The following is a 13,261-nucleotide window of genomic DNA, read 5'->3' on the forward strand; positions in this document are numbered from 1 at the left end:
TCTGATGGTGTTTATTTGGATCCTCTCTTTTTTTTGCTCTATTAGTCCAGCTAGCAGTCTACCAGTCTTATGTGTTCTTTCAGAAAATCAGCCTTTGGTTTTGTTGATCTTTTGTATGTTTTTTTGTGTCACCATTTTGTTCAGTTCAGCTCTGATTTTGACAAGCCTTGGAGGATTGTGTCCCTGGCCATGCTCCACTGCAGCAGGTCCCATGGCAAATGCTCTGGGTTCCATGCAGAGGAGTCTTGTCCCCACTAACTCTCCAAGAAGCTCTCCCTTGTCAGCCCAAATGTCCCTGGGTTCTCCTGTAGCTAGGATTCCAGAGTTCCACAGTGAGAGTGGGCCACTCCATGTCTATTTATCTTATCCCTTCCCCAGAAGCCATTCAGGGCAAGGAATAAGTCCTGATGCTTGGGTACCCTGTGCAGGGTCCCCAGCTTCTTGCTCCTTCAGTCCAGGATCTGCATCCTCCCTCTGACTACTCTCAATGCCTTCCTTCTGAAGATCTGCTCAGAGTGTGCTAGTCTTCTTGATGGTCTTATCTCTTGGTGGGAGATGCTCTTGCTGGCTGTGTCTGGTTGGCTATCTTGGCTCTAAGCCCTCTTACCTTTTTAGATCTACTTAAACATTTTTTAAATAAGAAGGTAGTCAGGGGGCATTTTATTATAGATTGTATACTACTACATTTTCTGGCTGTCATAATGTTTAGTGTTGTAGGCATTTGGGTATATATTTTGATACACTTATTAATTGCTTTCTGCAGTGTGGGAAACATTCATTTCAAGTGATTGCCAAGGAATATGTAATCTCATTGATGATGTAATTTTCTATAATTTCTTTAAACTTCATGAGAACCCTTTATTATACCTCTGCGAGGTGTTTCTGCTGAAATACATAGTGAACTCTTGCAAACTGTTAACTTCATTTATAAAAGACTTGGCGTGTTAGGATAAATATGTAATATTTCATTAAAAGATAATCATGAAGAAATAGGCATTACAATAGAAATGTATTCTAAATTCATATGACATTTTTCAGCTTCATCCAGGATATAGAAATGGAAGTTCTCAAGGCATAATGCTCTATGTAAATTCCTTGAGGGTGGGTATATTCATCTGTTCATTTCTCTTTCAATACCTGAAGCAGGGCTTGCATGTACTAGACACTCAGTAAATTTTTATTGAACAAATAAATAATGAAAATTTCATCTCTATGAACACTCATCATTTGTCTTGGAGAAGTATATCAACTTAAAATTTATAAGCAATAAATCATTTACCTAAAATAGAAAAAAGGTAGACAGTTATTTCCTGATGTAGTACTTTCAGTTCTAATGAGTGGAATATCAGACTAAGCAAATTTTAATACCTAAGAATTTTTCTAATTAAAAACTGTGGTTATGAACTTTCAGAATAACAGATTTATAGCTTTTTCAAGTACTTTAGCATTCACTGTATTTGTTATACAGAGAAATCCTGTGAGATAGGCTATCATATATTATGATTTTTCATTGTACAAATGAGGGACCTGGATCTCAGAAAGATTAATTGGTTACTCACAGTTACAGTTTGTGAGAGGGAAAGGCAGGTCTCAAATCCAAGTGTCAATGCCTCTAAAGGCAGATTTACTTTCCATTTCACAATATAGCTTTCTCCCTGCATGACACTTAAATAATGAAGTATGTTGAAATGAAAAGGGAGCTTACATCCCATTCTAACCCCCAGCACTACGACTGTGTGATTATGTCATGTTGGGCAAGTCAGGTGATCTCATATCCAATATTGTTTTTCTTCTGCAAACCTCAAATTTATAAGCTAAATTTTGCTTTTTATCATGTGTAGTGATAAGAAATCGCTTGTTAGTGATTATATTCTGATAGCCTTTGTTCTGGGTATATTATTTATCTGTTTCATATGCAGTTTGTAAGCTTACTGAGGGTATAATTTATCATTAAATATAAATATAATTATGTTAAAATATATGTATATATGTATGTGTATATATTTGTATATATGTGTACTGTATTTCTGATAGTGCCCAGTTCAATGCAAGGAGCAGATTAGGAGCATATTCTGTATGTATCCTTGTTAGTCTCTTTCTACTTAGGCAACAATGCAATTGATGAACTCTGATTAGTGAACATCTGGCAGTAAGAAGGTTATCCTGGCATCCACTGTTAGCAGACACCAGATGCAATGTCCTAGCTATGCCCCCCACTCCTTTCATTGACTGCGTTGGTAAATTATGGTGGTTTTACCTTGCTGAGAAAATGTTTTGGTACTTGTCTCATGTAATTTAAGCAACTCATAACTGTATCTTATTCCTTTAGTAGAAAACCGCACTGCACAAATAACATCCACAGGAAGCCTTGTATTCCAAAATTTTGAGGAGAGTATGAGTGGAATTTATACATGTTTCCTCGAATATAAACCTACTGTGGAAGAAACTGTTAAACATCTTCAACTGAAATATGCTATATATGGTAAGAAGTAAAGTTAGCTGTGTTTTAACCTTTCTTAATGATTTTAAACATTTAAATATGTTTAAGTAGCTTTGTCTTAAAGGGACTTTGTTATTTTTAGTCTCATTTAATTAAAAAAGAATTACTGCCTCCCTGTATAAGTACTTTGTGAAGGGTTAGTGGTGAGGGCACAGAATGGTTAACAGATCGTAGTCTTTTTTTTCTTCAGGGGAATGTTCACATGTACACATAGATAAATTTTAGGGCCAGGGATGTATAAATGTTTTCAAATTATTATGATGATATTATGGCTTGTACTATATTAAATTCTAAGTATTTTAAATTTGAGTATCATGATTTCTGGTACACTGCCATGCCCCCAAAACAGGAGCGTGAAACACCACTGTAAATTCCTTTTCTGGTGGATTGACCTTTTGAGACTTACAGTTGGCAGAGCTCAGTTGATATGTGTAAGAATTACAGAAAGAGGAAGGTGGCTTGCCAGTCAAGACAGATTTATTTTAGAGAAAACAAACCTGAGAGGCGCCTTCTGGCTGAATTAGGTCAGAGGCACACACTCTTACAGACTAAGAGTTTTTAAGGATTCAGAGTGGGAGAGTTTATCAGAGGCTTGGACTGCTTCTGTGTCTCTTGTGCTTATCTGGGAGGGAGAGTTGTGTGTCTGTTCCCATACATCTTTTTGCAGCTGCAGGCATATCCCCAAGTCTGCTTTTAGCTTCTCTATCTTAGTGCAACCGAAGGGAAAGGAATGTGCTTACTAAGGCCCACTTTTTTTTTTTTTTTTTTGAGTTGGAGTCTCACTCTGTCACCCAGGCTGGAGTGTGCAGTGGCGCGATCTCAGCTCACTGCAACCTCCACCTCCTGGGTTCAAGCGATTCTCCTGCCTCAGCTTCCCGACTAGCTGGGACTAAAGGCACGTGCCACCACGCCCGGCTAATTTTTTGTACTTTTGGTAGAGATGGGGTTTCACCATGTTAGCCAGGATGGTCTCGATTTCCTGACCTCATGATCTGCCCACCTTGGCCTCCCAAAGTGCTGGGATTACAGGCATGAGCCACCACACCTAGCCAAGGCCCTCGGTTTTACTGGGGCCCATTGTGTAAGGGTGAAGTTTGGCAGTTACCTGAGAGACTTTATCCCATCTCTTCCTGTGCCCCAGCTGTCTTATCTGTGTTTTACTGTCTGCTCTTTCTGGCTGCTTGTAATTAGAAGAGAGGTGATTTCTTGAAATGCATGAGGCTAGAAAGGGAGCTGGAACTTAAAATGGTGGTGTTTGTCCGAGATGACGCTGCTCCTGCTCTGTCAATATGGAGTAGCCAGGAGAACAGCCTGAACTCAAGTTGCTTGTAGGTTCCATCTCACTGGTGGGACCCATGTGTGGCAGACAGAATAATGGATCCTAAACATGTCCGTATCTAGTCATATCCAGAACATGTAAGTGTGTTGCCCTACGTGGCAAAAGGGGTTTAGCAGATGGATTAAATTAAGGCTCTTGAGATGAGGAGATTATCCTGAATTATCTAGGTGGGTCCAGTGTAATCACAGGGTTCCTTCTAAGAGGAAGGCAAGAGGGTCAAAGGCAGAAAAAGGAAATGCGCTGACAAAAGGAGAAGTTGCAGCGATTTTCTTTGAAGATCAAAGAAGAAGCCACATGCCAAATAATGCAGGCAGCCACTACAGCTGGAAATGGCAAAGAACTGGATTCCCCCTAAAGCTTTCAGAATGAATACAGCTTGATTTTTGCTTAGTAAGACTCATTTTGGATTTCTGATCTGCAGAGCCATAAGGTAATAAATTTGTGTTGTTTAGAACATTAGGTTTGTGGTTATTTGTTACAGTGTCAATAAGATAACTTGTACACCATTACTTTGACAGCAAGGGTGCCAAACAGCTGGCAGAATTATTAGTGGTTTCTTGATAATAATTTGGTTAATCAAAAAATACTTTCCCGTGTAGCCAAAGAGAAACATAATGTTTTGGTAAGAGAATTAACTTTGTTAGGTAAATAATTTGTTTAAATCTTTTAATCAGTTATGTTTCATTTTTGTTACATAGTAGTTATCGCCATTTTGTTACTTCATGTACCTAACTTATAATAAATGTACTTCAGAATCACTCGTAAGTACATATTCTCATATGCTAACAAATGTAAAAGTGCCTAAAATGAGTGCTGGTTTATAATAATTATAATGATAGCTAATGTTTACTGAGCACTTATGATGTACCAGGCAGTGCTGTGTTTTCACATGTAATTATTACAACAACAGCAAAATCCATATTTATATAATGCTTGCTTAGTGTAAGCATTGTTCTGATTTATTTATATTATTTATATTAGATGTATTTCACAACAAACTGTGATGTAGGCACTGCTATTTTTGGTCTTGTAAATGTAAGGAAACTGAGAGTGGTTAAGTGACTTTCTCAAGATCATAGCTATTAAGTAGGGGAGGGGAGAACTCAGATTTCAATTTAGGAATTCTGGTCCTAGAGCTAGTATTCTTATGCTTTATGATATCCTACTATGTACACCACTGTTATATGAATGCCAGCAGGATGAAGACCAGATTAATAAACTGACTTTGGAGACCTACTCTTTTTATGCTTAAAACAAATGCAATTGATTCTATTTTATTATCCATACCTCCATTAATCTTTCTAATAGCTACATGGTGTTTCAGATTTTATTTGAGTGTTCTTCAGTTAATTATTATTTAATTTGTTTCACATTTCCCCTACCTCAGATGGTACTGTATGAAATATTTAAATATCTGTCCATCCATCCGTCATTGATCTGTGTATACACACACATACACCATACCCCCCACCATACTAACATTGCTGTATTTTGTAAGATAAGTTGTTAGTCTTTCAGAAAGATGAATTCTGTAAAGGAAAATCTGCAGGGAATCCATAGTGCTATTTTGATTGATTCTTTTGTATAGCAATTTGCAACCTTGCTGTAATAGATGAGAAACCTAATGCTGTATTTTGAAGTGTTACCAATATAATAAATTAATGGTATTTTATAGTTTTAATATGTGTTTTTTGGTCTTTGGTGGGTTATTCAAATCTTGTTATTTGTGTGAGCTCTGTATGTGTGTATGTGTGTGTGTCTGAATAGCTACTGAGAGAGATATAGCTATGTAGATATTAATTTTATGTCAAATGCATTGTATTCTGTATTTTGTTTTTAGCTTATTAATCTCTTATATTCTAAGCAAAGCATAATTGCAAATTTAAAAATTTTATATAAACTACAAGTGGTAATTTCATTTTGACTCATGTTTTTTACTGTGTTGAGCAAGATATTCACCATTACCTGGATTGTAAGAAGTAAAATCAACTTATAATTTTCTCTCTCTCTCTCTCTCTATATATATATATATATATAAAACCTTTAAAAATTTTAGAAAATTACAAAAATAAAATCAAGAATTGTTATCGGTTTTGGATATGGCAAGACACTAGGTATAAAATGGTGACTCATTGCTTTAATATACACTTCTTAATTATTAGTAAGTTAGAACATCTTTTCATATTTTTATTATTCAGTAGATTGCCTTTTCAATTCCATTGTCATCTTCCTTTTGCATAGTTTGTCTTTTTCTTACTAATTTTTAGATATTTTGCTGTTCTGGATACTAGTCTTTTCTTATGCATGCTTTAAATAATTTTTACCTTCTCTCACTTAAGATGTTTATACTAACAGAAGTTTCAATTTTTTTTTGTAATGAGAGCTATCAATTTTAATTCTGAGTTGTTTTGCTTTTGTTTTGTTTAGTTTTGTTTTCTAAGAGATTGTTTCCTATCTAGAAAATAAAAATTGCCCAGAACTTTGGGAGGCCGAGGTGGGTGGATTGCTTGAGGCCAGGAGTTTGAGACCAGCCTGGGCAACATGGAAAAACCCCATCTCTACTAAAAATAAAACAAAATTAGCCAGGCATGGTGATGCACACCTGTAATCCCAGCTACTCAGGAGGCTGAGGCCAGAGAATCACTTGACCCCGGGAGGCGGACGCTGCAGTGAGCCGGTCATGCCACTGTATTCCAGCCTGGGTGACAGAGTGAGACTCTGCCTTAGAGAGCAAAAAAGAAGAAAAGAAAAGAAAAATTGTTTCCTATATTTTCTAGGCCTATTTTTTTATACAGGAATAAATTAACATCTTTTATTTGTTAGACCAAGAGCAATGTTCAATATAAATTTTCTTAAGACACTTAAAACCTGTGAATTTCTGACCAGTTCACAAAACCACCAGATGATACTTCAGCATGAAGTAAAAAAGACTGTCAGCTCTAAAGATGTTACAGAGCAGAAATTTCCAAATGCGTTATACAAGCTTTCTAGACAAATGAAAAATCTATCTTCTATAATATATTAACAAAAATTCACAAGATAAGATTATGTTTTGACATACTTAACAAGCATTCCTTCTTTGTCTCCAACAAACAAAGCTAAGGAAATAATGTAACCATTTTCACACAGAAAATTAAGGCTGCAAGTCATACACAAGAACAGAAGTGCTTGAGCATTAGAACTGTTCTGCTTCATTGTCATACTTGAATTGTTGGCTCTTAAACCATTTTCAGTTACGTACAAGGAAAGGTTATTATATGTTCAGCAATTACTAAGTTTTCAATAATTTAAGGTCCAGTACTTTAGAAAGGTAGACTGAGAATGGTCCTGAAAAGGCAAGTTAAACCTTAGGCCTGTTTTTTCAGGTTAAACTTTTTGTTTTGAGATAAATGTAGATTAATGTATGGTTGCAAGAAATAATGGTATTCATTACCCAGCCTCCCCAAATTGTAATATCTTGTAAGCTAAGATATTGATTTTGTTACAGTCTACCCATCTTATTCATATTTTTCCAGGTTTATGTGTACTTTTGTGTGTGTGTGTGTAATTCTGCCATTTTTATCCCACAGATGGGCTCAGGTATCTACAACCGTAGACAAGATACAGAGCAGTCCCATCAAGAGAAGGATACCTTGTGTTGACCTTTTATAATTGAACCCACTTTCCCTCCTACCTCCATCCAGAATTCCTGGCAACCACCAATCTTCTCTAATTCTGTATTGTCATTTCAAAAGTATTATACAAATACAGTGCTATAGTACATAATCTTAGGGGATTGACTTTTTTTCATTTTTCCAAATTCCTTTATAAGTTTTGTGCATCTATCACACACTCTTTCTTATTGCTGAGTTGCATTCCATAGTATGCATATACCACAGTTTGTTTAATGACTTACCCATTGAAAGATATCTAGGTTGCTTTGAGTTTTTGGCTGTTGCATGTAAACCTTCTACGGACATTCGTGGATTGTTTTTCTATAGACATAAGTATTTATTTCTGTGGGGTAAATACCTAAAATGCAGTTGGTTGATCATATGATAGTTGCATATTTAGTTTTATAAGAAACTGCCAAACTGTTTTTCAGAATGGCTGTACCATTTTGTATTCCCACCAGCAATATAAGGATAGTCCAGTTACTCCATGTCTCCACCAGCAATTGGTGTTATAATTATCTTTTGTTTTAGCCATTCTGATAGGTGTGAAGTAATATTTCATGGTGGTTTTAATTTGCATTTCTATAATTTCTAATGATGTATTAAATATATTTTAAGAGTTTATTTGCCATCTGTACATCCTCTTTGGTAAAATTTCTGTTCATATCTTTTGACCATTTTTTCATTGGATTGTTTGATATATTACCGTTGGGTTTTTTGATATTTAATACACATATACAGATAGATAGATACTCTTTCTTTGTTGGATATATATTGTTTGCAAGTATTTTCTACCAGTTTGTATTTTGTCTTTTCATCCTCTTGACAGGATGTTTGCAGAGCCTGTTTTAAAATTTGGTTTATCAGATTTGCTTTTGTGAATCATGCTTTTTATATTAAGATGAAAAATTATTAGCCTAGTTCTGGATCCCAAAGATAGTCTGTTTTTCTCCCAAAAGTTTTGTAGGTTTCCTTTTTTTTAAAAAAAAAATTATTTTTATTTTAAGTTATTGGGTAACATGCAGGTTGTGCAGGCTTGTTACATAAACATGTGCCATGGTGGTTTGCTATCCCTATCAGAGACATTCATGGCATGTTGACACAGAAACGGAATCTGTGTATTTGTTATTTATTTATTTATTTTTTTATTGAGTAGCCTGGGACTTTAGATATATGTTGAAAAAGTATGTTGAGAGTGGGCATCATTACCTTTCTCATAATATTAGGGGGAAATAATCTAGTCTTTCACCATTGAGTATATATAATGTTAGCTGTGGGTTTCTTGTAGGTGCCCATTATCAGATGGAAGAAATTCCTTTATTCTACATTTATATTTGAGGATTGTTTTTATTGTGAAAGGATGTTGGATTTTGTCAAATGTTTTTTCTTACATAAGTTAATATAAACGTGTTTTTTATTTTGTACTTCACTACTATGGTTTGTTACATGAATTGATTTTTTAAATATTAACCCAAACTTGTGTTCTTGGGATAAATCCCACTTGGTCATGGTGTATGATTTTTTTCAATATTTTGCTAGATTTGATTTGCCAGTATTTTATTGGGAATTTTTGCGTTTGTGTTCATAAGAGATACTGGTTTATAGTTTTCTTGTGATGTCTTTGGTTTAGGTATCAGGGTATTACTGGCTTCGTAGAATACACTGGGGTGTATTCCCTTCTGTTCCAATTTTGAAAGTGTTTGTGACGAATTGTTGCTAATATATCTTAACTGTTTGGTAGAATTCATCAGTGAAGACATTTGGGCTTGGGTTGTTTTCCATAGGTAGTTTTTTGATTACTAATTCGACCTTTTTGTTACAAGTGTAATCAGATTGTCTATTTCTACTTGAGTCAGTTTCAGTAGTTTGTGTCTTCCTAAGAATTTGTTTTATCTAAATGTGTCCAATTTGTTGGCATAGAGTTGTTTGTAGTATCCCTTTATAATTCTTTTATTTCTTTAAGGTCAGTATTCTCTCCCCTTTTATTTCTGATTCTAGTAATTTGAGCCTTCTATCTCTTGTTTTTGTAAATCTAGCTAAAATTTGATCAATTCTGCTGATTTCTTAAAAAACTGGTTTTGGTTTCATTGATTTTCACAATTTTTTATTTATTATATCACTTATCTCTGCTGAAGTCTTTATTATTTTATTCCTTCTGCTTGCTTTATATTTAGTTTTTCTATTTTCTCTTTCTTTTTCATTGTCCGAAGAAAAAAGATTAGGCTACTTGAGGACTTTCTTTTATAATATGCCATAGGCATGGCATATTAGTTCCCTCTAAGTGCTGTCTTACTTTCATGTCATAGGTTTTGGTATTTTTGTCTTCATTTTCACCAAGATTTTTTCTAACTTATCTTTTGATTTTTTCTTTGATCTATTGATTATTTAGGAGTCTGTTAATTTTCATTTCTGAGTTTTTCAAATTTCTTTTGTTACTGATTTTTAATTTTACTTTATCAGAGAAAATAGTTTGGATTAATTCAAAGGTGTATGGCTTAGCATATGCATTATCCTTGAGAACGTTCCATGTGTATTTGAGAAGAATGCATATTCTGCTGTTGTTAGCCGGTTTACTGTAGATGACTTTCAGATCTATTTGATTTTTAGCGTTGTTCAGGTCTTCTATTTATTTGTTGATCTTCTTCCTAGTTTTTTGATTCATCATTGTAAGTGGGATATTGATGTCTCCAAATAATATTGAATTATCTAATTCCTCTTTAATATCTGTATATGTTTATAATTGTTCTTTCTTCCTGATATATTGACCTTTTTATCATAATAAAAGTTCCTTTTTTTCTTTAGTAACTTGTTGTTGTTGTTTTAAAGTCTGTTTTTTTTTTTTTTTTCAGTGTTCCTTGTACCTGACTCTCTGTAGGAGAAGTGTAGTCTATATTTCTTGAGAAAGATATCTACACTCAGTATGCCTAACTCCTCTTTTCACTCTCAGTTACCTTCCCATACTATTCTGGTAATTGCATCTGCAACTGCATGAAACTACTAAGGTTAAGGTTATGAATAGTCCCCTTGTTGTTAAATCCAATGGAAACGTATTTCTCATTGTCCAGTGGTTTTGCATCCAGTGCTTCCTTGCGCACTCCACCCACTGGGCCTCTGTTCCAAATCAGGTCTTCTAATGACCTATTGTGATATGGAGATATTGCCATACATTCAGAAAAGCTGTGGGGGACTTGGTTTAGTTCCTGGCTGGAAAGCAGGAACTTCGATCATTTTCTCATGAGGCACCCTGCTTGTTATGAGCCATAGCTTCAAGTAGCCGTTGTAGCCATTTGGTTTTTTTTTTTTTTTGTCATTTGGGTTTTTTAGCTTCTATGAGCAGAGTGCTATACTCAGTCCCTAGTTTATTCTGTGAGTCTAGTTTTAGTCTCCTAATCTACATAAAAATCATGTAAGGCTATTCTCCACAGAGGCCAAGTTCCTGCTGCCACTTCCCTGCTACTGTGTCCATAGACCAGCAGCCCTATGGCATTTTCCCTCATTGTGTATGTACTCTGTGTCTGGTCTGTAAAAATATCCATCTCCTTTTTGACCTGAGCCTTGACTTTTTGGTATTGTCCTTTAATATATCATTAGCATTAGTGTATAATTTTATCAGAAAGGGTGTGGAAGCATGATATATTGTGAAGACATCTCCTACCATTTCTTTTATTTTATTATACTTTAAGTTCTGGGATACATGTGTAGAACATGTAGGTTTGTTACATAGATATACACATACCATGGTGGTTTGCTGCACCCATCAATCTGTCATCTACATTAGGTATTTCTCCTAATGCTATCCCTCCCCTAGCTCCGCCACCACCCAACGGGCCCTGGTGTGTGATGTTCCACTCCCTGTGTCTATGTGTTCTCATTGTTCAGCTCCCCTTTACGAGTGAGAACATGCAGTGTTTGGTTCTCTATTCCTGTGTTAGTTTGCTGAGAATGATGGTTTCCAGCTTCCTCCATGTCCCTGCAAAGGACATGAACTCATCCTTTTTTATGGCTGCATATTATTCCATGGTGTGTATGTGCCAAATTTTCTTTATCTAGCCTATCATTGATGGTCATTTGGGTTGGTTCCAAGTCTTTGCTATTCTGAATAGTGCTGCAATAAACATACATATACATGTGTCTTTATAGAAGAATGATTTATAATCCTTTGGGCATATACCCAGTTATGGGATTGCTGGGTCAAATGGTATTTCTGGTTCTAGATCCTTGAGGAATCACCACACTGTCTTCCACAATGGTTGAACTAATTTACACTCCCACCAACAGTGTAAAAGTGTTCCTATTTCTCCAGAATCCTCTCCAGCATCTGTTGTTTCCTGACTTTTTAAGGATTGCCATTCTAACTTGTGTGAGATGGTATCTTAGTGGTTTTGATTTGCATTTCTCTAATGACCAGTGATGATGAGCTTTTTTTCATATGTTTGTTGTCCACGTAAATGTCTTCTTTTAAGAAGTGTCTGTTCATGTTCTTTGCCCACTTTTTGATGGTCATTTGTTTTTTTCTTTCTCTTTTTTTTATTATTATACTTTAGGTCTTAGGGTACATGTGCACAATGTGCAGGTTTGTTACATATGTATCCATGTGCCATGTTGGTTTGCTGCACCCATTCCCTGGTCACTTAGCATTAGGTATATCTCCTAATGCTGTCCCTCCCCCCTCCCCCCACCCCACAACAGTCTCCAGAGTGTGATGTTCCCCTTCCTGTGTCCATGAGTTCTCATTGTTCAATTCCCACCTATGAGTGAGAACATGCGGTGTTTGGTTTTTTGTCCTTGCGATAGTTTACTGAGAATGATGGTTTCCAGTTTCATCCATGTCCCTACAAAGGACACGAACTCATCATTTTTTATGGCTACATAGTATTCCATGGTGTATATGTGCCACATTTTCTTAATCCAGTCTATTGTCGTTGGAAATTTGGGTTGGTTCCAAGTCTTCGCTATTGTGAATAGTGCTGCAATAAACATACGTGTGCATGTGTCTTTATAGCAGCATGATTTATAGTCCTTTGGTTATATACCCAGTAATGGGATGGCTGGGTCAAATGGTATTTCTAGTTCTAGATCCCTGAGGCATTGCCACACTGACTTCCACAATGGTTGAACTAGTTTACACTCCCACCAACAGTGTAAAAGTGTTCCTATTTCTCCACATCCTCTCCAGCACCTGTTGTTTCCTGACTTTTTTATGATGGTCATTCTAACTGGTGTGAGATGGTATCTCATTGTGGTTTTGATTTGCATTTCTCTGATGGGCAGTGGTGATGAGTATTTTTTCATGTGTTTTTTGGCTGCATAAATGTCTTCTTTTGAGAAGTGTCTGTTCATGTCCTTTGCCCACTTTTTGATGGGGTTGTTTGTTTTTTTCTTGTAAATTTGTTTGAGTTCATTGTAGATTCCAGATAGTAGCCCTTTCTCAGATGAGTAGGTTGCGAAAATTTTCTCCCATTTTGTAGGTTGCCTGTTCACTCTGATGGTAGTTTCTTTTGCTGTGCAGAAGCTCTTTAGTTTAATTAGATCCCATTTGTCAATTTTGGCTTTTGTTGCCATTGCTTTTGGTGTTTTAGACATGAAGTCCTTGCCCGTGCCTACATCCCGAATGGTATTGCCTAGGTTTTCTTCTAGGGTTTTTGTGGTTTTAGGTCTAACATTTAAGTCTTTAATCCATCTTGAATTAATTTTTGTATAAGGTGTAAGGAAGGGATCCAGTTTCAGCTTTCTACATATGGCTAGCCAGTTTTCCCAGCACCATTTATT

At 35.8% G+C, this 13,261-nt stretch overlaps 1 protein-coding gene across 2 annotated transcripts in view; it reads left to right on the plus strand.

Moving 5' to 3' along the window:
- The window catches only part of ZPBP (zona pellucida binding protein), a 158,208-nt gene that overhangs the window by 40,696 nt on the left and 104,251 nt on the right, over positions 1-13,261 (plus strand). The window contains exon 4 of one of the 2 annotated variants that reach the window (XM_012496730.2): positions 2,333-2,482. In XM_012496730.2, coding sequence (XP_012352184.1) covers positions 2,333-2,482 — 150 coding nt within the window. Of the gene's footprint in view, positions 1-2,329; positions 2,483-13,261 lie in introns of both variants that reach the window. The other variant, XM_003268924.4, reaches the window with a different exon arrangement.

The sequence above is a fragment of the Nomascus leucogenys genome, chromosome 17 (genome assembly GCF_006542625.1).
Source record: "Nomascus leucogenys isolate Asia chromosome 17, Asia_NLE_v1, whole genome shotgun sequence".
NCBI classification, from domain to species: Eukaryota; Metazoa; Chordata; class Mammalia; order Primates; family Hylobatidae; genus Nomascus; species Nomascus leucogenys.